The 24,235-nt window shown below is 47.9% G+C and overlaps 13 protein-coding genes across 13 annotated transcripts; 3 read left to right on the top strand and 10 right to left on the bottom strand.

Moving 5' to 3' along the window:
• Positions 1–2,449: 2,449 nt before the first annotated feature.
• On the bottom strand, positions 2,450–3,409 carry N7457_009485 (uncharacterized protein; the record flags this gene model as incomplete). Its single annotated transcript, XM_057180528.1, has 2 exons — positions 2,450–3,307; positions 3,356–3,409. The coding sequence occupies 2 exons, from the start codon at positions 3,407–3,409 to the stop codon at positions 2,450–2,452; spliced, it is 912 nt and encodes a 303-aa protein (XP_057028914.1).
• Positions 3,410–3,749: 340 nt separating this feature from the next.
• Positions 3,750–4,532, bottom strand: N7457_009484 (uncharacterized protein; the record flags this gene model as incomplete). Its single annotated transcript, XM_057180527.1, has 3 exons — positions 3,750–3,769; positions 3,819–4,200; positions 4,269–4,532. The coding sequence occupies 3 exons, from the start codon at positions 4,530–4,532 to the stop codon at positions 3,750–3,752; spliced, it is 666 nt and encodes a 221-aa protein (XP_057028913.1).
• A 192-nt stretch (positions 4,533–4,724) lies between these two features.
• On the bottom strand, positions 4,725–5,258 carry N7457_009483 (uncharacterized protein; the record flags this gene model as incomplete). Its single annotated transcript, XM_057180526.1, has 3 exons — positions 4,725–4,986; positions 5,065–5,125; positions 5,204–5,258. The coding sequence occupies 3 exons, from the start codon at positions 5,256–5,258 to the stop codon at positions 4,725–4,727; spliced, it is 378 nt and encodes a 125-aa protein (XP_057028912.1).
• A 30-nt stretch (positions 5,259–5,288) lies between these two features.
• On the bottom strand, positions 5,289–5,533 carry N7457_009482 (uncharacterized protein; the record flags this gene model as incomplete). The annotated part of the gene is made up of 2 exons (XM_057180525.1): positions 5,289–5,423; positions 5,465–5,533. 2 exons carry the CDS (start codon positions 5,531–5,533, stop codon positions 5,289–5,291), a joined length of 204 nt encoding a protein of 67 aa, XP_057028911.1.
• Positions 5,534–5,573: 40 nt separating this feature from the next.
• On the bottom strand, positions 5,574–6,420 carry N7457_009481 (uncharacterized protein; the record flags this gene model as incomplete). Its single annotated transcript, XM_057180524.1, has 4 exons — positions 5,574–5,765; positions 5,817–5,864; positions 5,916–6,287; positions 6,346–6,420. The coding sequence occupies 4 exons, from the start codon at positions 6,418–6,420 to the stop codon at positions 5,574–5,576; spliced, it is 687 nt and encodes a 228-aa protein (XP_057028910.1).
• Positions 6,421–6,426: 6 nt separating this feature from the next.
• Positions 6,427–7,359, top strand: N7457_009480 (LysM peptidoglycan-binding domain-containing protein; the record flags this gene model as incomplete). The annotated part of the gene is made up of 1 exon (XM_057180523.1): positions 6,427–7,359. The coding sequence occupies one exon, from the start codon at positions 6,427–6,429 to the stop codon at positions 7,357–7,359; it is 933 nt and encodes a 310-aa protein (XP_057028909.1).
• A 305-nt stretch (positions 7,360–7,664) lies between these two features.
• Positions 7,665–7,933, top strand: N7457_009479 (uncharacterized protein; the record flags this gene model as incomplete). Its single annotated transcript, XM_057180522.1, has 2 exons — positions 7,665–7,690; positions 7,720–7,933. The coding sequence occupies 2 exons, from the start codon at positions 7,665–7,667 to the stop codon at positions 7,931–7,933; spliced, it is 240 nt and encodes a 79-aa protein (XP_057028908.1).
• A 183-nt stretch (positions 7,934–8,116) lies between these two features.
• On the bottom strand, positions 8,117–10,702 carry N7457_009478 (putative l-fucose permease; the record flags this gene model as incomplete). Its single annotated transcript, XM_057180521.1, has 7 exons — positions 8,117–8,492; positions 8,946–9,124; positions 9,181–9,617; positions 9,674–10,018; positions 10,081–10,298; positions 10,408–10,508; positions 10,568–10,702. The coding sequence occupies 7 exons, from the start codon at positions 10,700–10,702 to the stop codon at positions 8,117–8,119; spliced, it is 1,791 nt and encodes a 596-aa protein (XP_057028907.1).
• Positions 10,703–11,628: 926 nt separating this feature from the next.
• N7457_009477 (calcium-transporting ATPase) lies at positions 11,629–14,894 on the bottom strand (the record flags this gene model as incomplete). The annotated part of the gene is made up of 6 exons (XM_057180520.1): positions 11,629–11,731; positions 11,784–12,106; positions 12,163–12,331; positions 12,352–14,477; positions 14,557–14,714; positions 14,777–14,894. 6 exons carry the CDS (start codon positions 14,892–14,894, stop codon positions 11,629–11,631), a joined length of 2,997 nt encoding a protein of 998 aa, XP_057028906.1.
• Positions 14,895–17,500: 2,606 nt separating this feature from the next.
• Positions 17,501–18,892, top strand: N7457_009476 (14-3-3 adaptor artA-like protein; the record flags this gene model as incomplete). Its single annotated transcript, XM_057180519.1, has 8 exons — positions 17,501–17,512; positions 17,658–17,665; positions 17,730–17,776; positions 17,845–17,864; positions 17,921–17,932; positions 18,003–18,277; positions 18,347–18,434; positions 18,515–18,892. 8 exons carry the CDS (start codon positions 17,501–17,503, stop codon positions 18,890–18,892), a joined length of 840 nt encoding a protein of 279 aa, XP_057028905.1.
• A 1,304-nt stretch (positions 18,893–20,196) lies between these two features.
• Positions 20,197–21,179, bottom strand: N7457_009475 (eukaryotic translation initiation factor 3 subunit J; the record flags this gene model as incomplete). The annotated part of the gene is made up of 3 exons (XM_057180518.1): positions 20,197–20,895; positions 20,984–21,060; positions 21,161–21,179. The coding sequence occupies 3 exons, from the start codon at positions 21,177–21,179 to the stop codon at positions 20,197–20,199; spliced, it is 795 nt and encodes a 264-aa protein (XP_057028904.1).
• A 405-nt stretch (positions 21,180–21,584) lies between these two features.
• aspf22 (enolase acuN) lies at positions 21,585–23,086 on the bottom strand (the record flags this gene model as incomplete). Its single annotated transcript, XM_057180517.1, has 4 exons — positions 21,585–22,380; positions 22,433–22,772; positions 22,839–22,895; positions 22,963–23,086. The coding sequence occupies 4 exons, from the start codon at positions 23,084–23,086 to the stop codon at positions 21,585–21,587; spliced, it is 1,317 nt and encodes a 438-aa protein (XP_057028903.1).
• Positions 23,087–23,520: 434 nt separating this feature from the next.
• N7457_009473 (uncharacterized protein) lies at positions 23,521–23,951 on the bottom strand (the record flags this gene model as incomplete). Its single annotated transcript, XM_057180516.1, is given in 3 exon segments — positions 23,521–23,646; positions 23,661–23,814; positions 23,878–23,951. The coding sequence occupies 3 exon segments, from the start codon at positions 23,949–23,951 to the stop codon at positions 23,521–23,523; spliced, it is 354 nt and encodes a 117-aa protein (XP_057028902.1).
• Between the last annotated feature and the right edge of the window lie 284 nt (positions 23,952–24,235).

The following is a 24,235-nucleotide window of genomic DNA, read 5'->3' as shown; positions in this document are numbered from 1 at the left end:
TAAAGTTTCTAAGTTTTTATAAACTCGTAACTAATAAAGTTAACTTTTATATAACTATCTAGGTCTATATAGGTTTTAATTTTTCCTACTAGAATTAGAGTATAGAAGTATATCGTTATTCTAATCTAGGGGGTTAGAATAAAGAAATCTACTCTAACTCGCTCTTATTTCTTTATTATTTCGTTAAAGATCCTTTTACTTTTACTAGTTATACTTTTATTTTCTTTATTAAAGAGTTATTTAGATATTTATTTAAAAAGTGATCTTTACTTTAATAGGTATAATAAGTAAGTTTCTTCTCTATCTTTTTATTAATAGGATTTCTTTACTTTTTTAATTTTAAGTCTTTTAGATTTCTTTTTTTAGAGGAGTTTTTATTTTTATTATATTTTTCGAATTTTCTTTTTTTCTTCTTCGTATCTAGATCTCTCTATCCTAATTTAGTCGCTTTTTATTTAGGTTTTATTTTCTAGTTTTAAAGCTCCTAAAATTTTAATATAATAAAAACTATCTCTTCTTAAGTTTTTAGAAGAGTTAGATTATATTTATAGATATAGGCTTAGAGTTTATAATTAAGTTTTAAGAAGAAGATAAGAGCTCTTTATTCCTCGCTTTACTTTAGGAAATATTTTTCTAAAAAATTTAATTTATAGTAAAAATCTCTTAGATTTTAATTATTTTACTAGATTATTCGTTATATTTAGTTAGTAATAATAGCTTATATATTTATAGAATTTTTTATTAAGGATAAAGTCTATTCCTTAAAATAAACCTATAAATCTTATATAATTTAGTTTAGAATTAAGGGTATTTCGTCTAAGTAGTTATACTAAAGTTATTAATAGTTCCTATTTATATAAGATAGAGTACTAAAGATCTTTTACTTTTTAGTACTATATTTTTTACTCGCTCTTTTAAATTCTAAGTATAGCCTAAGTAACTAGTCTTCTCTTTTTTAGATTAAGAATTCTTCTATAAAGTTAGAGTTCTTAAAATAGATTTCTTAACTATATAGATTTAGGGAATTACTATAGATCCGGCTATAATATATAAGTATTTTAGCTACTCTTTTAAGCTATTTAATCCTTATTATAAGGGCTTAGAAGGTTTCTTTTTTAAGGATTACTTAAGAATTATCCCTATTTCGCTAAGGATTCGGGGTAGTTTCGGAGGGTTATCGGTTATCTCCGCTAGCGGTAGTAAGTACTTCCGAGAGTCTTAATAAAGATTAGATCTCTCCCTCCTCTATCTCGTAGATAGTAAGGTTTTCTTATAGAGGTATCTCCTTATTACCCTATTAGGATCGTAAACTCTATCTCGTTATTATTTCTTTAGGTAGTTAAAGAAGAAGATTTAGAATTATTAAGGTAACTATTTATTAAGGTAGTGCTTATTAACTAGGTAAATAATAATACGAGAGGGATACGTAGTTAGAACGAAGGGTATTCGATTCTATATTAGTTATAAGACTGAATCTTACCTTCCCTTTTCCTATAGGTGTCTTCCTTTTATGATTTAGGTTCCCCGCTTCTCGGGACCGGATCATATTGGTTCTATCCCGACATCGTGGGGTATTCGGAGGGGTCTCCTCCGTCTAAGAAAAAGGGAGCCTAAGGTAAAATAGTATAACAAAGAAATACCGTAACATAGCTCTTTAAGGAGGGGGAAAATATTACGACCCTCTACTAGGAGAGTGCCTTATAGGCTAGATCCCGCCTAGTCCTATAACCTAGAACCCGTGACCTAGTAGGGGTAGTATGACCCCCCGCTAGAGAGTGCACTAGGAAGACTAAGTCCTACCGGGTTAGATAACCTAGTCCCGTGACCCGCTAAAGGTCATCTATATAGAGACTGCTAGGGGAACTTAGCTCTTTAGCGATTAGTTTATAAATATACTAGCACTATACTATTCCTTCACTCTAGTTCTATATTACCTGCTAGGACCCGCTAGCACGCCGGTCCTAATACTCAGGCTCTTTATAGCCCCTAACGAAGTCGTCGATAGTATCTATAAGCGAGTTATAAACCTCCCGTTTAGCCGTATATTTACGATTAGCTTCGTCTATCTAAGTGCGGATAGCGGCTAAGGCTATAGTCGGTATACCTAGACCTAGGTTAAGAATAGGCGGCGGCGCGTAGGACTAATAGTCCTTTATTCTCTTTACAGTACGGAAGTTAGAGGGCGACTCCGGGTCCTAGGGGCGAGTAAAGTCGGTGTTATCGTATACGTCTATAGGGATACGGGTAGGAGTTAAGGCCTCTATTTCCTCGGCTTAGCGCGGGGTAGCGGCGAGCAGAGTCAGTGGTTCGGTAGGGGAGGTAGCGGTGATCGAAAACAGGGACTCTTGGGAGCCCTAGGGCGTGAGGCAAAAGATACCCCCGTTTTAGAGGGAGTTATAAAGGTGCACTGTTGAAAGGTGGAAGCTACCAGGTTGTACTTTAAAGCGATCTAGTGAGCTACCCCTCCATCTGGTCCAAGATCTCCCTCAGATAGCTGGTACAATTCCTTTCCCAATTCCCCATCGACACGATACTTTTCGCCCACAGTGGAAAACTCGTAAGGCTCAGTAGGGACAGTATGATGCTGCATAATAATGTCGTACATCTGCCAAACGTCCGGGTCGACACGAGCCTCTCGGACAATATTTCGTTTCCCATCCAAATAGAGTAGCCGAAGTTGCTTGGTTTGGAAGGCTTCCTCATCCGCGATGAGAAGATAGACCTCGGTAACGACCCTATGCAGACTACTGGCCCAATCCAGAATAATCTCATCCCGGCTTTCCCTTTCTTTCCAGTCATCTGGACAATTCTGCTTCACGGTAGAGATATGCTTCTTAAAGTTATTTCGAAACAACTCTAGATGATCGTGAGGTATATATCGTAGCTGTCTTGAGTTCGTTGGGCCAGCAACCTCGGGTAGAATCTCAAATATTTGCCTCCAGTCATCGCCGAAATTGAAGAGTTTCTCGTCGTTGAGGCATGCCCAGTCTAAGGCTTCTTCAAACGTCTCTTCATCTATCCATACTTTCAGTGTCTCCTCGTCTTCTAGGTTGGAGCTGTAGTGGGTTCGAAGAAGGATAGGTATTCCATCGCCGCTATGCATCCACTCGGCCTTTTTACGGAGGGCATCGGGTCTCCAAGGCTGAAGGATTATTTCAATTTCTTCGGCGGTTGGCTGTCGAGAGGGCGAGGTCGCATGTAAATCCATAAACCATTCATACGGGATCCCGTCTAAGTCAAGGAAGCCGTAAATAAGTCGAAGACGTTGCTCAGAGGGAGACTCTGGCGAGGCTGAATCCCAGTTTCTCTGTTTCAACGTGTTAGCGAGTTCCAAGGTTAAGGCTCTGAGACATACGATCAAATATTGTTCAACGGCTAGTCCGCCCCATGGAATGTGTTCCCTCCTCATGATGGAAAGAGTGAGAAGAAATAGGAAGAAACACAAGGGAAAAGTATCTCGGGTTTATTGAGGTAGTGGCGGTGGGGCTATAGTGAGGGGGCCAAATTGGCTTGGCTTGGCTTGGCTTGGAGAAAGAAAGAGAGAATATGAAACAAGCTATTTCACTAGTAACAAAGTAAAAAGGATATGCTTGAAAGCTCCATCTATAGCAATTATTTACCATGTATAAGGGAAAGGATCAAAGCCAATTTTATATACAAGCAAGCCGACTACGAGAATGTTCAATAACGGCTCACATATATTTGCTATAAAATATTTAACACCCCACAGTTATCTATAACGCCAAAATTCAATCGACAAATTCCACGCCTAGGTAGGTGAGCCACGGCGTTTGAAATATTGGGGTATATTGACTTACGTTCAACTTCCCAGCCATTCCAACTTTGGCTATCTCTCTTGGTATTGGTCGAGTCCGGGGTTTGGCCCTGTGTGTTGCCAAATGTGATCAAGCATTTGCCCAGATTGTGCATTTGTTGCCAGTCGGTCGCCATGCCTGAGCCGTCATTCCTAAGACAGAAGCCATTATACTTTTTCCCTTTTTCAGTCTCCAACTTGTACACATTGTCCTGACCGAAGTGATTCATTGCGCAAAAGATCGCCTCGCCTCCTGCATCTCCCTCGTAGCCTTCACTGTACCAGCGGCGGCTAACAAAGTTCCACCAGTCGTCAGGCTTGGAGCCATCAGTGATCCATGTAGCACGATAGTCTCTCTTGAACGTCCATGATTCCTTGTCATTGTTCTTGTTTTGCGTCATTTGTCAGAATTAGGTCATTGGGTAACGCATTTACCGCCAGTATCTAGACTTACCCGCACTGAAATGCCATCCGGAGGCGGTTGTTTCACTCCGTATTCCTTCAGTTTCTGCGCAAATTCGTTGTTGGTTCCAAATGTGGCGGTTCTAGTCCACTCTAGAGGGTTCGAAAGAGAGTCAGAAGGGTTGTCAAAAGGATCATTAGGGAACCGTAAAAACATACTGTCGTTTCTCCATGGCACCCAAAAGTCTTCCACATCGTCGTTCTTGGCGGTGTCGGCGTCTAGCATTTTCCAATTTGAGCTCATATCACCGATCATTGCTAGAATTTGTTAGCGGAGTGTCTATTCCAAAAAGAAGAAAGAATTCATCGAGTTGTCATTCAACAGGTACTTACCAAGGCATTGCCCATGCCAGTTATTCTGCCAGTATAGCACGCACGCTGCTCGACGGCTGTTGGAATCGAGATAATGCCCTCCTTGTTTAGAAGACTTCCAGGGAAACTCGTCACACTAAAGTTTCAGAGCGCTGCCCGTGCCCATAAGGGCGTTCAAGTTGTCTGTTTCGTCTGCACATGCGCCCTTCTTTCTTTTTTTGCCACTTGAGTCGGTTGTAGATCCGCATTGGGCTTCGTATCTTGCTTTAGTTGCTGTTTTATCATTGGAATAGGTCAAGTCCGTCGGCAGATTAGGGATTTTCAGGATAGTGTCACAAAAGCCAGCTACCTCTGCGGTCTTGCCCTGGTTACTAGCCCGAGCTCCGGTAAGCTTCAGTCTGGAGAGATGCGTACAGTTGACTATTTCTTAGATTAACAGGAGTTTCAAATAGAATATCGTAGCAACATCAACTTACATCGTATCTCCGGCACTTAGAACCCGGAAGTTCCAGGCGGGTAAGAGCCTGGCAGGGAAAACTCTAAATCATTGGGATTATCTATGAGAGTTGTCAGCCTTCGAGCTTCTAGTCAGATCTATAGCATTCAGTTTCATACCCGCGCTCCCATCTTCGCGACGAGTAAGCCCTATAGCTACATCAAGGTAGGGCATCGTAGCATTTATAGATAGTGCTTCAGATCCCTATCGCCGATGGATGGCGCTATCGAGTGATAGGTCTCTTATCTCTATATCTGACGAAGACATCGGGATTGTGCCCTTCTTCTCGTATAAAGTCACTGTGTTATCTGGCGTAAATGCTTTGCGAGGGGCCAAAGCCTAGTCAATGAAACCTAGGATGTTAGCCTTAGCCTTATAACCGAGGTTATAGAGGAGGTAGGCACCAAATCGGTAATGGAAGGCATTGTCCGAGGAATCATAGTCACCATGGGCCTGGAATGATAGGTCGCCTATCACGTACCCTATCAATTAGGCGTCCATGAGAGTCTTGCCGCCGACCAGCTTGCCGCCACCAATTTTGATACCGACATTAGCTTCAGGTGTGACAATTACATATAGCTGTGCATCGACGGCGACTCCTACATAGAAAACCGGCTTAATGCTTCCAGGAGCTAGTGCCTTGGCGTCACTCGTAATTCCGAGTAAGGATCCATATTTCGCCTGAGCCTTATCATTCTGAGGCTAGTAGACCTCGGCCTTTCCGAATGTAACCATTGCTCCTGCATCAAGCTCCCCGTGTAGGGTGATTTTACCCCGAATCTATACGCAAGATTAGATACTTCGAGTAATTGGTATATAGTGGGGTATTACCTCGCCGTAAATGTCCAAAGTAGGACCAACCGCTGTAATCCCCTTGACAGCCAGACCTAGATAGGAGAGAGTATCGACAATCTTCTTCCGCACACTGGGGGTCTGTATCTGGGCATTTCCTTCAATATGGAGACCTATATAGGCTTGTGGCTCCATGCCGAAGTAGGCAAATGTTTCTGGTTTACTCGGCGGAATGAACGTTGCTGAGAGATAGTATACGTACGTTGCATCCATCGCCAGATCAGCCTCCAGATCCATACGGAGATCAGCGTAATAGGTCTTGCCGGGACACCCCCACTGCGCATAGAAAAGGTTGATGGTTTTGCTGAATCCCAATTCTATAACGCCCACGCTAGACTTTGTCACCGTTGTCTAAATTCGTGGTTAGTATGTGCAAAGATACAATTAGCAGAGTCAGGGCACAACATACCAACTTGCTCAACCAATCTCCAAAGACGCCAAACCAGCGCTTGTTATGTGCCGGCGTCTGGTCAGAGGTATCCATTGCCCAATGTCGACGCCAACAAGCACTGGAGTCACAACTCCGACTCCAACCCTTAGTGGCATGACTCAAGGATGCAGCAAATTTCACAAGGTAGTGAAAGATGAAGGCTGTCAATCCATCGCAGATGACGCTGGTATTTCTGAGACAGACTTTTTGTCCTGGAATAACATCGACGATGACTGCACGAATCTCAAATATGACTACTACGTCTGTATTGGAAAACCTGCCTCGACCTCTGAGACAGCCACCAGTACTGGAATCACCACCCCTAAGCCAACACAAACCGGCATGGCCGAGGGGTGTGACAGATTCCACAAGGTCCTCAAAGATGAAGGCTGTCAATCTATCGCCGACGATAGCAAAATTTCCCTGGATGATTTCCTGAGCTGGAATCCGGATGTTGGAGACACCTGCACAAATCTTAAATATGACTTCTACGTCTGTGTTGGCAAACCTACCTCAACGTCTGGATCCGCCACCAGCACTGGGATCACCACCCCTAAGCCAACACAAACCGGCATGGCCGATGGGTGTGACAGATTCCACAAGGTCGTCAAAGATGAAGGCTGTCAATCTATCGCCGATGATAGCCAAATTTCCCTGGAAGATTTCCTGAGCTGGAATCCGGATGTTGGAGGCACCTGCACAAATCTCCTGTATGACTTCTATATTTGTGTGCACAGGAATCCATCCCTTGCTACTTCGACAAACGTAGGTCCAACCCTCACAACCACCACCGGGGGTACCACTCCAACTCCGACGCAGACTGGCATGGTTGCGGGTTGTACTGCCTTCCATAAAGTGGAGCAAGGTGAGTGGTGTCAGCTGATTGCGGACGACAGTAAAATCTCTCTGAAGGATTTGCTGGCGTGGAACCCGGATGTTGGCAGTGACTGCACGAATCTCAAGTATGACTTCTATGTCTGCGTGGGCCAGTAGCCACTTTTGATTTCTTGTTTATTTTCTTGGCTCTAATGTATCGGCTGTTGGTCTGTGGCTCATGCTGTCTGTGTCGGCCTCATTTGATTATTTACTCGAATTGATTTTGATGGTCACATAGACATAGTCATGTCGGAATTTACGCTATATTCGCTTCGAATCCTACTCTTATATTATAGACCTTTTAAATATCTGTTTGACGATACGCCTTAATCAGAGTAGTTGACTGAAGTGCCAGCAGTTGTTCGTTATATGTATATGCAATCCAATTCCTATATGGGCCTGCAGAAATTGCTTTGAAGGAAATGCTCATTTTGCGAATTGATTCCCTGTCACTCTGGAATGGAACCCATCGGAAAGCCTAAGCCAAGATGCTAGAAAGTTGCTAGACATTTGTCAGGCTCTGAAAAACAGCAGATCCAGGCAATCGTCACTTGATGATGCGAAACTTTCCTTTGAGAACGACTTGTGCGCCTCCGTGGGGAATGCTTTATATAAACTCGGTTATGGTACTGTTTTAATGCTAGCGCTGATAACCTGGTATTTTAATGCTTCGTCTTCTGAAGCATCGTAGGGCTTGATTACTTTCTTAAGACAACCTCACGATAATGAAGTGAGGAGAATACTTGAAGGTCGCTATCAAAGCATTATGTGTGAAATAGCCCCTTCAAACTTTGACTTTTTGCTTTTCCTAAATTGAGTCCCATTTAGTGATCAATACAAGCGCAAAATATGACATTAATTATATCTGCTTTGCTTAACAGTACCCGAGCTTTTTGAGGCGGTTACAAATATCTTCGAGATGTTCCTCATACCACTGCTTTAAAACGTTGTATATGTCAAATCCAAGAACCTTTGTAAGATTGCACCTTTTTGCATATCCCTGCAGGTACTTTGAATGCAGGTGCTGGTAACAAAGAGCTTTCTTTGAGTCGAGATCTTCTGCCGGTTGTTGCAAGACCATCGGATCATCGCTGCTCAATGGAACGAATCCTATAATCCCATATTTCCCGCAACCCCGTGAAATACCAGCCTCGAGCACCGCAAGGTCCACTTGGAATACACCCTTCGTATTGCCATGGTCGTCCTTGGCTTGGCGCTGAGCGCCAAGCTCTTGAAGAGGAACGGCATCACTAGTAAAATCCGTTGTGCGTGGATCAACACCCGAGCAGATCAGGTTGATTATGTAATGGCACGTGCTCAAGTCCGAATACTCCGGGGCGTGCTCAGTTTTACTCAGTGATCGAAAAGTGGCAAGAGGTGAGCACTAAAACGGAAAGGGAAAGGTTTTGAGTGCCAGTCATTATCCGGTACATATGTATCTGAACTTCCGATCTTGGAAGTTGGCTATTCCCCTAAGCTACGTGGAACATCTTCCATCAATCAAGTTGCGTGTCGTCTGATCATTAATAATGAATCGTGCCACATGCCCACGAAGGGGAGCATTGGACATCAGACACGACTACTCTATTCGAGTGTAATATTGATAACTCCGAGAAGCTAAAGCAAAATCCGAATTTCCCTCACCCATTAGCCCATTACCTCCTCTTAAAGACATTGAAACGAAATCAGAACAATCCCTCTACCGCTCGACATGAACGGCCTGGTGCTTCTCATCAATAGCGGTAGCCTCGATGACAGCCTCCTCATCCTTTCCATTCGAGCTCGCGAGACCAACGTCGCTCTCGCCGACTGCATCGACCGTGTGGGTGTAGGCAGGAACAAAGTTCACAGCAACGGCATAGGTCCAGGCAATGACCATGAACTAGATTAGGATGAGCGACTGAAAATCACAAAAAGAAGAACCCGAGTAGGACATACCATAGTGGGAATGATGAACGCAAATCCGGTGTTATTCCGCATATCGGCAACATGGCCCAGAATGGGAGGCACGACGGCACCTCCACTAACACCAGCGACGATGAATCCAGATCCACGCTTGTAGTGGCGTCCGAGGCCACGGATACCCAGGGCCATGATTGTCGGAAAACACACGGATTCGAAGAAGAGAGTCATGAAGAGCATGGCGACACCAGCTTCTTTCTTCTGTGTGGTTGATGCAGCGAGGAATATCACTGTGCCCGTCAAGTAGACCAGGAAGACCCAACGCGCCTTGACGAACTTCATGATACCGGCGCCGAGGAATCGTCCGACTGCAAATGCACCCTGCGCTCCGGCGAGGTACTTCGCAGATGTGGCGCTTGGTGTACCGGGCCAAGTGTCTGCGACGTAGTTGATGAAGTAGCCCGCGATAGCGACTGCCAGGGATTTAGTCTTCTGCGAACAAAGTAGGGAATGGATGAAGAGAGCATACCCTGTGCACCCGTATAGGTGAACTGTGCCAACGTCGCATGGAACAACTTGTACTGTTTCCAGAACGATTTATCCTGTTCATCGACATGAGTCTGCGCCACCTGGAAGGCCATATCCTCATCTGTGACCTCGGGGATACTGGAAATGAAGAAGACTGCCGCGAGACAGAAGACAAAGATACCGATGGCGAGATACACCCACTGCACACGCTGCAGGGCAGTGACATCGTCCTCGGTCTCGGTGAAGAAGACATAAGAGCCCAGGACGGGGCCGACGACTGTGCCGATGGCGTTGAAGGCCTGGGCGAAGTTGATACGGATCTCAGAGTAGCGGGGAGGACCGCAGACTAGACAGATATAAATGTTAATATCGATCTGGGAGGTTCTAATGTATTTTCGATTGCCTTACCGGTGAGGTAGGGATTAGCGGCGGTCTCGAGAGATCCGAGTCCCGATCCAATAACGAAGGTTGCACCGCAGAAGCCACCGAAGGACTGGTTTAGTCCGGCAGGCCACATGCACAAGGCTCCGACGCCGTACAGGCACAGACCGAAGATGAAGACGGTTTTGTAGCCATAGTGACGGAGGATCCAGTTTGCGTACCCGAGGGAGGCTAGAGGATATGCGCTGGGGGTTGTTAGATGGGGGATTTTCTTTTGGGAAAAAATCAAAGATCAAAGATCAAAGAACAAAGAACAAAGAACACATGGTAAACCATCCATGGGGAGATTCATACCCGAAATACGCAGCCTGAAGACCAGCCGAACGAGTTCGGGTGATATGGAGCGTCTTCTGGAAATGGCTGTTAAGGGTGTCCAGCAAACCATATGCAAAACCCTAAAGTGAGATCTTAGTATTCCAAACCGACCATTCTTCTTGTACATCGTAGCACACACCCATAGGAAGAACAAGGTCGTGACAAGTGTCAACGGCCACAGACTCTGTCGTAGAGTGAGAGTCGCGGCGGAAGTAGTTGCACGGTTGTCGATTCGCAGGCTCGAACGATTCTTAATGAATTGCTTAACACCCATGATGCCTGGCTATCGAGCAAACGAACAAGAGAAGGAATAAGAAAGAAAACCCCTGATATTTGAAAGGCCAGGGACATGGAGACCTCCGCAACTCCACACTTTTGGGCCCCAGTCCGGGGAAAGCCCACCGCCGATCCCTGGGGAACAGAAGCCAGAGCAGCCACGGCCAATCAGCAACGAGGAACACGGAGTTGTCCCGAGGGTCGGAGGTAACCTTGTTTAGGAGCCCACTTGGCGTGGTGTGACCTGAGCCCCCCCCGCTTCAGAAAACACGGCTGGGTGGCGTCAACGTTGCATGGATGGCCTGCACGGGATGCCATTCCGGTGCTCCTTCGGGGTATTGTGCCCCGTGGAATGCTACTTGGTTGCTTTCGCTTAACGGGAAAGCAGAGACTATACTTGATTCTCACGACGAGACGACGTGTCATTGGCTCTTGGTTCCATTTGGGGTTCTCAAAGAGCTGCAGACCGAAAAGCGGAAGAGGTGTGTCCCTAGGTTCCCATTACAGTGGCATCACATCATCCAGCAGCTTCATTGGGAAGGGAATGACGGCCCTGGGAGCGAGACATGGGAATCACAGGTTGAGGTATCAACGAGACGGCATGGGTAATGGGTAATATCATGCCATCCCGATCATCAGGTACAACTTTCTTCTCTACGAGCGTGGGGCGCGGACATCGCATCCTACTATAAACGATGGGAGCCAACAAGAGCATGTCAAAGCTTTCATTCAGGGGTCTTGATCTATGGGGCATCCATGGATGATAGCATGTCATCACTCATCCGCCCTGCACATTCAGGGTGTGGTTAGTATCCAGCCAATCAGGTACAATCTATATCTATTTAGGGCCGTTAGCACCTACCCACACAAGAAGCCCCTGGTGAGAAAGGGTCATATTTAGGCGTCCGCCGATATACCCTTCCTTTAAGCCCGCTTAGGCTTACCAGCAGCCCCATTCTGGGCTGGGTTGACGGCTTTGGTGTTGTAAAGACGGCGCTCGGCAAACTTAAGAACCTCATCGATTGCGCTACGAGGGTTAGCAAAATTTCATCCAAGACTTGGCAAAAGTTGTCACTTACATCACAGGCGCACTGATAACCAACACGGCCTGCCACTCATTCCAGTTCAGAGGCAGAATCGCGAACAGGCTCTGGAGGAAGGGAATGTAGAGGATGGCGAAGTGAAGGAGCATGGACAGCGTGATGGCGTAGATCAGCATAGGGTTGTTGCCCAGGAAGAAAGTGAAGAGAGACTCGCTGGAGGACAGCGCGTTCATGGCGTTCAACATCTCAATCACCACAAGGATGGAGAGAGACACGGTGGAGGCAGACTTGCCCATGTCGTTGCTGAACATCTCGCAGCCAATCTCGGGGAACTGAGCACCACACTTGTGGTAGTTGGACTGATACGACCATGTTAGCAACACACAATGGATACCGAAAAACATTAGGAACATACCAATTGCGAGAAAGAGATGCCGGGACCTTCGGGGTTGTAAACAAACCACCAAACGTAACCAAAGACGGTGGCAGCGCCAACATAGATACCGATGACCATGTAGCGGAACAACAACCAGCCGCCGACAAGAGCCTCGTCGCGACGGCGAGGAGGACGCTTCATAACATCGCTGTCGGGGGGTTGAAGGACAGAGCAGTGGCGGGCAGACCGTCAGTGACAAGGTTGACCCACAACAGTTGAACGGGAACCAGAGCCTCGGGCATGCCAAGGGCTGCAGTCAGGAAGATAGAGACAACTTCTCCAATGTTGGAAGAAATCAGGTAGCGGATGAACTGTTGAGTGTTGCTGTAAATAGAACGGCCCTCCTCAACGGCGACGGTGATGGTAGCGAAGTTGTCATCAGCCAGAACCATATCGGCAGCCATCTTGGCAACGTCGGTTCCAGTACCCATGGCCACACCAATATCAGACTTCTTGAGAGCGGGAGCGTCGTTGACACCGTCACCAGTCATAGCGACGACATGGTTCAGAGATTGGAGGAGATCGACCAACTTAGACTTGTGGCTAGGCTCAGTGCGCGAGAAGAGGGAGGCAGTCTGGACGGCCTTCAGCTGTTCACTTTTACTGAGAGCGTCGAATTCACGGCCAGTGAAGCTCTTGCCAGTGAGATCCTCATCGGCACCGAACACACCAATGGAGCGACAGATTGACTCAGCGGTATTGCGGTTATCACCAGTAATGACAATGACACGAATTCCGGCGGCGTTACACTTCTGGATAGAGTCGGCAACCTCAGGACGAGGGGGATCCAACATTCCAACGAGACCAATGAGAGTCATATTCTGTTCGAGCTTGGCGTAGTCCTCGGTGGTGGTTGCGGTGTCCAGGAGAGGGTTACCAGAGATATCATCAATACTTGCGATGGCCATGACACGGAGACCGCGGTTACCATACTCGACAACTTCCTGGGATAGCAGGTTCAAGTGGTTCATGGTCATAGGAACGCGAGATCCATTAGCGCCCTGAATAACGTACGAGCAGCGGTCCAAGATGCTTTCAGGAGCGCCCTTAACCAGGAGCTTCTGTTCCTTGCCCTCGCCGACGAGGACTGACATGCTCTTACGGTCACGGGAGAACTCATAAGTGGCCTTGAGGGGAAGACGTGACTCGTAATGAGCACTGGCGGCATGTAATCTTTCGGGTGCAGGGAGACGGTAAAGCTTCTCGTTCAGGGAAGCATCGGTGGATCCAATCTTCTCAACCAAAACGCGCAAAGCCCCCTCGGTGGGCTCACCGATGCTGGAGAAAACTCCGCTCTTGGGATCGTGGGAAATAGTAGCAGTGTTGCAGAGAGCAGTGACTTCAGCCAATTGTGCGACAGTCGAGGAAGAAACAGCCAAATTCTGGACAACCTTGCCATTATGGGTGAGCTTACCCTCGGGGGTGAAAGTAGTGCCTTCAACATCGATTTCCTCTAGGCCATTTCCAGAGGAGGTCAGGTAAACAATCTTCTCAACACTCATCTGGTTGGTAGTCAAGGTTCCGGTCTTGTCAGAGCAAATAACACTGCAGCTGCCCAGGGTTTCGACAGAGGGGAGAGACCGGACGACTGCGTTCTTCTGAGCCATCTTGCGAGTGCCTAGAGCCAAGCAAGTAGTGATGACAACTGCGAGGCCCTCTGGAATAGCTGCCACACCAAGGGAGACAGCAATCTTCAGGTAGTAGATAGCACCCTTGGTCCAGCCACCGAACGCGGGGTCGTTGAAGTTTTCGTAGTTGATAACCCAAACCAAGACACAGATGACGGTAATGACCTTGGCGAGCATGTCACCGAAGTCGTTCAGCTTCTTCTTCAGAGGGGTCGGCTCGGAGATTTGGGAAGTAATGCTTTCCTGAATATCTCCAATGGCAGTCGAGCCACCGGTCAATACGACAAGCGCAGTAGCGTGACCGTTGACAACGGTAGTTCCAGAGAAAAGCATGTTGATCTGATCCTGCTTGACTGCCTGGTCATCCTTGATGGCCCGAGTCTCCTTTGCGACACTTTCACTCTCGCCAGTCAAGATAGCCTGGTCGACACGGAAGCTGTTACTCTGAATGGAAAGTAGTCGGCAGTCTGCGGGGACACGGTCACCGACAGCGATGTGAATCACGTCGCCGGGAACCAAATCTTCGGCCTTGACCTTGCGCGTCATTCCATCACGGACGACCTTGGCCTCGTTGGCCGAGTATTCCTGTAAAGCTGCGATGGCCTTTTCCGCGCTACTTTCTTGGGTCACTCCGACCACGGCATTGAGGATGAGGATAGTGAGAATCTGTTCGCGAAGCACACACCGGTCAGTAAGACCGAACACCCAAGTATTTAGGTAAACCATGGATTGTCTAAACACATACAACAGCGGGGTCCACAAATGCAGTCCAATCGTCACTTTCTTCAAAGAGCGCAAGCACGAAGGACACGGCGGCCGAGCCAAGGAGGATAAGAACCAATTGGTCCTTGAATTGTTCCAGGATGAGTTCCCACATAGGAGTTGGCGGTTCTTCGGCAAGAGCTAGCAGAGAGCAGATGTCAGTTCTACCACTGTCATCATTCTGTGGCGACGTGTATACTAACCGTTGGGTCCATACTGCTGTCTGGATTTCAGTACCGCGTTCTGCGACAGACCGGTCTGCTCGGACACCTTGAAGTGCTCCAGCGATTCCGCTGGAGTACGGAGAAAGGCGTTCTCCATGATTGTAAAACTCCTTCAACGGCAATAGACACGATCAATTGCAATAGCTGCGAAAGTGGGTTTGGTGTTTTTTTTAAAAAAAAAAAGTTGGGGTAAACAAGGAAAAGAAAAGAAATGAGTGTTCTAAATGAGATACATGCCCGGTGTAAACCCAAAATCGGAAAGAGAATGAAATCGAAGGAGGGAGATGGATCTAATAAAGAGAAGCTTGGAAATAGCCTGAAGATCGAAGACCGAATGGGGAACCTCCAGTGGCCAGTGGGGGAGACTCCAGACAACGTGTTCTCATTGCCCATTTGAGGAGGCTGAGTCATCAGGACCCGTGAACCGCACCTGGCAGGGCTGAGGCGGGTCTTCCATTTGCTCCGCTTTACTCTGTTGTTCTTTGCTTCATCCATCTGTCTAGTCAATTGATATTCTTAGTCTGTTTACATTTTCTGTTGTGTTCCTTTTGAAGGACTTCCGAGCCGGAAGAGACTTCTCGTAGGGCTGCTCTGATGTCACAAACGACAATCCCCAAGCTTGATCTCCGATATTGGAGATGACTATGGGGCGTTTCTAGGCTGCATGATTTTGTGCTTATCGGTTGGTACTTGTGGGCAGCCTCTTCTCTTGGCAACTTTGCCCTCACCAGACACCGCATCTTGAAGGGGTCCCCAGCCTTCTCAATTGATCTATGTTGGGGTTGACTCGTCTCAATTGGAAGTGAATCTTTTTGGCTGCAGTTTGCACCATGGCTAGAGTTCTCCACACATATCCCCAACCTATGGGCACTGTGTGCTGTTCTCTGAGACATCCTCGTCGGATAGAGATCATTGATTTATGAACCTGCTTGGTCCACCTGTGCCTGATACGGAGGACTCCGGTGCTCCGTCGTAGAAATCAGTTTGCTCTCAAGGCAAGAGATCACCCAGGCTAAAGCACAGTCTCGACTAGATGCATAAGGTGTGGCATTCTTGTAAGCACACTAAAATATCCTTGGACATAGGGCTGACACTAGAGAAAAATAGGCCATTGCTGCATCACCAATACTCCGTTGACGAGGCACAATTGGTCGAGGCTTTCGTTCCTGGCACTAGACCACGAATTTTAAACTCCAGACTCGTAGCGGTGTTTGACCGCTCAATGTTGCTATCGCGTAGGCTTCTGCGTCCTTTGGTCATCATAAGTACTCGTCTAGAATCTAGTCAGGTGCATATTAAAATCACAGGTTTGTTGATAAGATTTAACATGGACCAAGTTAAGAATAATATGTTGCTGAGATATAGTTAGATAGTTAACTACATGTAGTTAGTTATACATATGTACATACATGTATCTACCTGTGGGCAGGGAAATCCTAATTATCAACGACAGCCATCTTCTCGACATTGGGGTTTCTTTTATTTTAGTTACCGTCTTTTGCCATTCTGAACACCTGTTTATATTCATTGCTGATCTTTGTCATATGTGACATATTGGTAGGTGCAGATGATAGAGTCGGAATAAAGATATATATAGTGGTGACAACGATCTGCTTTGACCGCTAGTAATATATCCTTGCGCATTGCACACTACACACTTAATCGATGCATGAGTGGCAACGAGACATACCTGTCATCTCCAAATATGTCGTACGAATCCTTCAATCTTCTAACGTTCTAACGTTGTTACATGCTGCTAGGGTCAAGTATGCTTAGGGGGCAAAGTAGAATTCATCTCCAAAGAAGGGCTATCTTGTCGAGTGATGACTATGCCGATAAGCATTCCACTCTTGTTCTATTAATACGAAGTGCGCTATAAAAGTGCATCAGGCCCTTGTATCTACTCCATGGGTAAAATCCATTTTGATACTCGTGACACCTTTGGTGTACGGCTGATCAACGACATCATACCCGGTCGTTGTCTGGAAGGTTCCAAATTTGCATCATCCCTACTCCATTGATTCATGCTGTATGGAGTACTCCCCTGTGTTTTTTTTTTAATATTAGAAAGTCAGTAGGAGATAGTCAATATCACTATTTACATTATGGATGCAGCTTTGGAAAAACTAAAGGGTTTGTTACTGGTCTATTATTAGGGGGTGACAGTTCCGGTCGGAGTGTCTAGGGCGCGGAACATCTGGTTGAGCCTTGATTTCTCGCAGGTACATACAATATGGTACACAGTAGCAACTGTGAACTACTACATCTACCTGTACCTAAGGTAATAGGTACCTAAGAGATCCATATCTTGGACTTAAAAACTGTACGGAATACATCCAAGATGGTTCACGGGATCATGTCTCTTTTCCAGGAGAGTGGTAATGAATACGGTCAGGTATACCCCACCCCGCTAAATTAATTACTCGATAGGGGGATCGACGGTAAAGTGAATACTGGGCCGCGGCCCAAGTATTGGAGTACTTCCACCAAGCGGTGCCACAATAGGGGCTGCGAGGTACCCGGTACAAGACAGGAGCGTATTGTTGTTTATGATTCAAATCCCCCAACTCACCTCACTCCATCTCTCTCTTTCCCCCCCCCCCACTTGGTCGTCTCTACCCATCTTCCTCTTCTACATCTCGCGCTTCCTATTCCTTATTTTAAGTCCCAAGTTTTAATTCCCCATCTCGATTCAATCTCATCATGGGTTCTGAGGTACGTTGCTGTCCACCCCCTCCATCAAGCGCTCTTGGAATCGTCACCGCCATCGCAATCCCACATTCCCATCCTCACCTGAGCTTACCCCCATCTGGAATTCCTGTCGATTAGAACTGGGCTAACAAGTGTCTCGAATATGCAGCGTGAGAAGTATGGCTATCGTTGCCCCCCTGTTCCTGTAATCATTATCCAACATAACTGACCCCCTCATCAGCAAGACGTTCCTTGCGCGGCTCTGCGAGCAGGCCGAGCGCTACGATGGTGAGTTGACTGATGCTGGTTCGGTTCAATTCGATATGGCTACTAACGTATCACTCTTTGATTTTCAGAAATGGTCACCTACATGAAGGTTAGTCGCAACCCCTCGTGTTGTTTACTGTGGCATTTATGCTAATCGCCGAACAGGAAGTCGCCAACGTATGACACCATCATCTTCCCATCGCCTCCGGGTCTGCTTTGGAAGTATCTGCGATTGACACATATCTAGATCGGTGGCGAGCTCACTGTCGATGAGCGTAACCTGCTTTCCGTCGCTTACAAGAACGTGGTCGGTACCCGTCGTGCCTCCTGGCGCATCATTTCTTCCATCGAACAGAAGGAGGAGAATAAGGGCTCTGAGGAGCACGTCAGCATCATCCGTGAATACCGCCAAAAGATTGAAACCGAGCTGGAGCAGGTGTGCCAGGATGTGCTTGATGTTCTCGACCAGGCTCTCATTCCCAAGGCCGAGACTGGAGAGTCCAAGGTCTTCTACTACAAGATGTGGGTCAATCTCCAACCAATCTAGGTTTAAAAATCTTCCCTTTGTGATTTATGCTGACTTATAAACAGGAAGGGTGATTACCACCGCTACCTCGCCGAGTTCGCTTCCGGCCCTAAGCGCAAGAGTGCTGCCACCGCTGCCCACGAGGCCTACAAGGTAAGCAATACTCCCAAATTGGCTTGCCACTCTTCGACTTCTCTATGCTTTGCAATGAACAGCCGTTAATCATGTCATAGAACGCTACCGACGTTGCCCAGACCGAACTCACTCCCACTCACCCCATCCGCCTGGGTCTTGCCCTGAACTTCTCCGTCTTCTACTACGAGATCCTCAACTCTCCCGATCGTGCCTGCCACTTGGCCAAGCAGGCCTTCGATGACGCCATTGCAGAGCTCGACTCGCTTTCTGAGGAAAGCTACCGCGATAGCACATTGATCATGCAGTTGCTGCGTGACAACCTGACCCTCTGGACCTCATCTGAGGGCAATGAGGGTGAGGGTGCTGCCAAGGAGGAGAAGTCTGAGGAGGAGGCTGCTGCTCCTGCCGCTGCTGCCACCGAGGCTGCCGCTGAGGAGAAGCCCGAGGAGGCTAAGCCCGCTGAGACTGAATCCTAAAGGAGCAATATTAGGGGCTCACGAGCCGTATGCCGTTTGGTAGGGTGTGGGGGTTCGCATTTATTCCTGGACGTGGTCATGCAAGTCGCTTCTTTGTTTTCACCGCAGCGCTGGGTTGGACCGGCAGATATCTTGCACGTCTTCGGGACCGTGTGGGTCGGCCGGCGGAGTTTGATATTCGGTTGACGCGAGCGGAAAAGGGGCTGAGTGGAAATTTCTCTCTCTTTTATTACCTCTATTCCCACTCCAGCACGTTTCAATGTGTTTATTTTCCATTCCACTCGGAGCTTCTTTACTTGATATGCACCCTGTATTGGGTTGCTTGCGTAGCCAATGATTCCCCCTTAACCGTATTCATTCTTGAAGTATGACCCGATTCCAACAAAAGTCATTCTTTCTCTTCTACGCCGTAGAAGTTCTATAAATCTTCGTATTTGGCCGAAAACCCCTGCGAGAGATCTGCAGATGTGCATGTGTATCCAACAAAAACTTGCTTACATATAACTCTGATCAGCGATAGTCCAAGATCCCCTCGAAGATCTTTTGCTTACCCACATCTAGCAGTATATAACCACAATACTATCAACTCTCTAAGATTCGAAGATCGTAATCGGAGAAAAATGCCACGATATCCATGTCCAACGCAAGGGATCACCACGTGGAACCCTTCCAAATGTTCTATAGAACCGCCACGCAGAAAGTCATCTGGCGGGATATGCAGAACTGGCATTACCAGGGCATCCGTCTTTGAACCCCGAACAAAACAAAAAGCTAGGAGACCATGAGGATCAAACATGTAGGTAGTTCCTCGCCCAGTATCTCCCATATCTCTGGGGAGAAGTAGCCTAACTCGAATGATACCAGTAAATAAAACCAAACCCCTAGAGATGTGTTGGATATACTGAGCAGCAAGCTGGGAAATTTGGGGTGCTTAGTTCGAGTCGTGCTGTTAGGGCTAGCAGTAGAAACATCTGTTGCTTGATGTTCAAATGAAATTATGGCTAAAAGCTAGGGGTTGATTACAGTTCCATATCATATGTGTGTGAAGTCATATAATAATCGAAATGGATTGAATCTTTCTATGGGTTCAAGAGTCCGAGATGGAAGGGGATGTACATGGCGAGATTTATGAAAAGGAGAAAAATAGAGGGGATAACATCATGTACCCATCATAAAACCTGCAGAAAGGGGAGGGAGAAGAAAGGTGTAAGCCTTCGTTTGGAATGCATATTTTCAAGGATCAAATCCGGGAAGCAGCGAAACAAATTTCGAATGGAGACGAGTCGTGAGGTCCGTGTTCGCGTTCACATAAAGTCATCATCCGCGAGACCATCATCGCCATCGTAGTTGGTGTTATCGACGTGGCTGTCACGGCTGGCATTCAATGAAATCTTGGTCTTAGCGGCCTTGGTCTTCTTGTTGCCCTTGTCGGCAGCACGCTCCTCGCGCATCTTCTCGTTGGAAGCGGTGGTGAGAGCACTAGCGATCTTCTTGATCTCAGCGCTGGGCAACTCCTTCACAAGCTTGCGGGTGAAGTCCTGAGCCCAGAGGGAGTACTGGGCCTTCTTGGAGTGCGGGGTGAGAAGGGGCAGGAGAGTCTCGGTCAGGCGGGTGAACTGGTCCTTGGTGACGGGCTTGAAGAGCGGCATGGCGGACAGATCGACGGCCTTAGTGGGGTCGTTTGAGTCGCTGACAACGACGGCCTTGGGGGCGCCCTTGTTGCGCTTAACGTCGACGGAGCCGAACAGGTCCTCGGCGTGGGCGAGATCGGCCTCTTGCTCGGTCTTGCGCAGACGAGCGCGGCGTTCGGTCTCATCCTCGCTGTCGGAATCACCGCTTTCCTCGTTGAGTCGGCGCTGCTCCCGGCGTTCCTCTATCCGCTGGGCCTTGGTCTTCTTGTTGGCGGCGGCGGCGGCCTTAGCTTTGGCTTCGGCTTCGGCAGCCTTCTTGGCCTTCTCGCGCTCTACCTCAGAGTCTTCGGCGGCATCCCAGGAGTCAAGGACCTATCGTTTGGGATTTGTTAGTCTGCTGGGTTTTCTCTTCGCGAGATGTGTTGGCCCTGGGGAATAGGCTGAGATCGGATTGCCTTACATCCTCTTCTTCTTCATCGTCGAAGCGGCGGCGAGGGGCAACAACAGGAGGAGGAGGGACATCCTCCTCTTCATCATCTGTTTGGAATCAAAGTATTAACCAACTGCAACAGAAACCTGACGAGCTAAATGATTGTGGCGAGCACTATAAGAGGATTGATAAAGGACAATTACATACCCCACTTAGAAGGCGGCATTTTGGGCAATATAGAACCTTGTTGGTACGAGATAAAAAGAAATGAAAGAACGTAATGCGCTATACGCAAGACACAAAAAGAACAAGCCAACGATAGGACCCAGCAAAGGATGGAGGGGCGAGGGCAAATTTTATGTGGGACACACTTATCGTCCCCAGGTGGGATGCGCACGTGATCTCGGGCATTGGATGCCCGATGAGCATGACCCTTTCTTTGATACATCTTTTACGTTGGATTTACTTTTGAGTGATTATTTGCTATTTCTCAAGTAGTGGGAATTTGTTTTCATTGAAAAAGATCCTATTAAATTCATAATCATCATGGACGATGGCTCCATGGATCATCAAACCATCGCTTTTGCCGAACTTTTCATGAGGTTCGATCTATGCTGCCAACAGGCTGCATTTACAGGTTCACAGCGGTGCGGAACTTCTCGCCAGCGTAGACAGCCTTGTCACCAAGCTCCTCCTCAATGCGGAGAATCTGGTTGAGCTTGGCGAGACGCTCGGAACGGGCAGGGGCACCGGTCTTAATCTGGCCGGCGCGCAGGCCGACAGCGATGTCAGCAATGGTGACATCCTCGGTCTCACCGGAGCGGTGGGAAACCATGACACCCCAGCCATCGGCGTAGGAGTCCTTGGCGGCCTGGATGGACTCGGTCAAGGTACCGATCTGGTTAACCTTGAGCAGAAGAGCGTTGCAGGACTTGAGCTCGATGGCCTTCTTGATGCGGAGAGGGTTGGTGACGGTCAAATCATCACCAACGATCTGGAAGTCAGAGGTCTTGTAGAAGTAGCTCCAGGCCTCCCAGTCGTCCTCAGCGAAGGGATCCTCGATGGAGACAATGGGGTACTTGGCAGCAAGGGACTTGTAGAGGTCGGCAAGCTGCTCGTAGGTGAGCCACTTGGTGGGGTCGCTCTCAGGGTTCTTGAAGTCAAGATCGTACTTCTTGGCATCGACCTTGTAGAACTCGCTGGAAGCAACGTCCATGGCGATCTTGATCTGTCCGGTGTAGCCGGCCTGCTCGATAGCCTCGGTGATGAGGTCGAGAGCCTCCTCGGCAGTCTGAATATCAGGGGCGACACCACCCTCATCACCGACGTTACCGGCGGACTGACCGTACTTCTTCTTGGCGAGAGACTTGAGCTTCTGGTAGACCTCAGCACCCTGGCGGAGACCCTCGGAGAAGGTGGGGGCAGTGCTATATCCCGTCAGTATATTGTTGCAAGTCGATTCAAAGCTGAAACACCTACTCGGGAACAATCATGAACTCCTGGAAGGCAAGACGGCCACCGGCGTGGGAGCCACCGTTAAGGACGTTCTGGAAGGGGACGGGGAGGACGAAGGGCTTCTTGGTTCCGGCAAGGTCGGAGATGTGAGCGTAGAGGGGAACACCCTTCTCAGCAGCAGCAGCCTTGGCAATGGCCAGGGAGACACCGAGGATGGCGTTGGCACCGAGCTTGCCCTTGTTGGGGGTTCCATCGAGCTTGTTCAGGAACTCGTCAACCTTGGCCTGGTCCTTAACATCGATGTTCTCCTTGATGATGGCGGGGCCAATGATCTCGTTGACGTTCTTGACGGCATTGAGGACACCTATTTGAAAGTAAGATGTGAGTTTCCGATCCCTCATGGTGTAAACAGAGGTATCCAGTTACGTACCCTTGCCACCCCACTTGGTCTTGTCACCATCGCGGAGCTCGACGGCCTCGTGCTGGCCTAGGGTGTTAATGTTAGCAAGCTAATTGTTATTGCCAGATGGGCCCATAAGGCAAGGAGAACGAACCAGTGGAAGCACCGGAAGGCACAATGGCGCGGTGAAGGCCGGTCTCGGTGACAACGTCCACCTCAACGGTGGGGTTGCCGCGAGAGTCGTACACGGAACGAGCGTGGATCTTGGAGATAGGCATGTTGGAAATGAACAGGGCTGATGATAAAGTCAGTAAGAAAGGAGAAAAGAGGATCTGGGCTGATATATGGCGGAAGCTGTGACTAACGGCGGGGGGAGGTTCACCGATGACCGAAAAAGATTGGGTGGGAGAGGGAAGAATGATATGATTTGCTTGGAGCTCACCCAGTGGGCAATAAACCAGTTCCTACTACGATCACCGGGGAGGTCTTTTGGGTATGTTTCTATGGCTTTCCAGAAGACCTGATGATGTGATATGGTGGATAGGAGGGGTAGAGAGAGGGAGAGGGAGAGGTGTATATGGCGGGGTAGATGATATGTAACTTGAACTCACCTGTGAGAAAGAAGTAAACAACTTAAGCAAAATAAGAGAAACCCGTCTATATTGGGCGACACCCGACTTAAATACTTCCCCATGAACCCCGGGAAAGCTCCTTACTGCTCCGATTCTTTCCAATGCGACAGTGGGGCTCCACGGCTGTTCTCCAGCGCTTGCTGGTTGATCCGACCATATGCGGCCTCCTTAGCTACGAGATCTCCCGTCCCTCGGAAGATATGAGACTATGATGGCATACCGTTCTCCCGATTGCACATGCCCTCACGTCGATCACAGACGTGGACGTACCTCCTGTGCTGTACCCCTCTACTACCCCTCCATCGCGCAAGTACCTTGTAGTCTGAGCCAATCGTATTAGGAGGTCTTCCTCCTCTTCCTCGAAGCTGCTGGTACTGTTAATCTGACCAATTGCACACAATTGCAACGAATTGGCTTCCAAGGTTGGTCTTACGTACTAGCGTTCCCTTCTGTCTTCTGGACCCAGACAGGCGTGGTGCCTGATTTTCGAGGCGCAAGTGTGTCGGGCCATGATCGGACCATTCATCTTCCACTTTATGGCCACGCACCGTGAAGTTAGTAAACAAAAAGAAAAGCTGATATATCAATGTGATGTGATCTTAGATCGAAGAGCTAGAGAAGCATGAAGGTAAAAACCAAAAAAAGGAAATCATATGCCAACTCCCGGGATTGAACCAGGGACCTCATCATAAACTCATGCAGAAAGTACGAGTGATGCGCGACTACCACTGCGCCAAGCTGGCAGATATGTTTAAAATTTCGGAACAGTGCAAGAGTAAGATTGATCGGCAGCCA

Source organism: Penicillium paradoxum (assembly GCF_028828445.1).
Source record: "Penicillium paradoxum strain IBT 22861 chromosome Unknown utg000007l_segment0_segment0, whole genome shotgun sequence".
Classification (NCBI taxonomy): Eukaryota; Fungi; Ascomycota; class Eurotiomycetes; order Eurotiales; family Aspergillaceae; genus Penicillium; species Penicillium paradoxum.
Note: the sequence above shows the minus strand (reverse complement) of the source record. Positions and strands in the feature narration are given on the sequence as shown.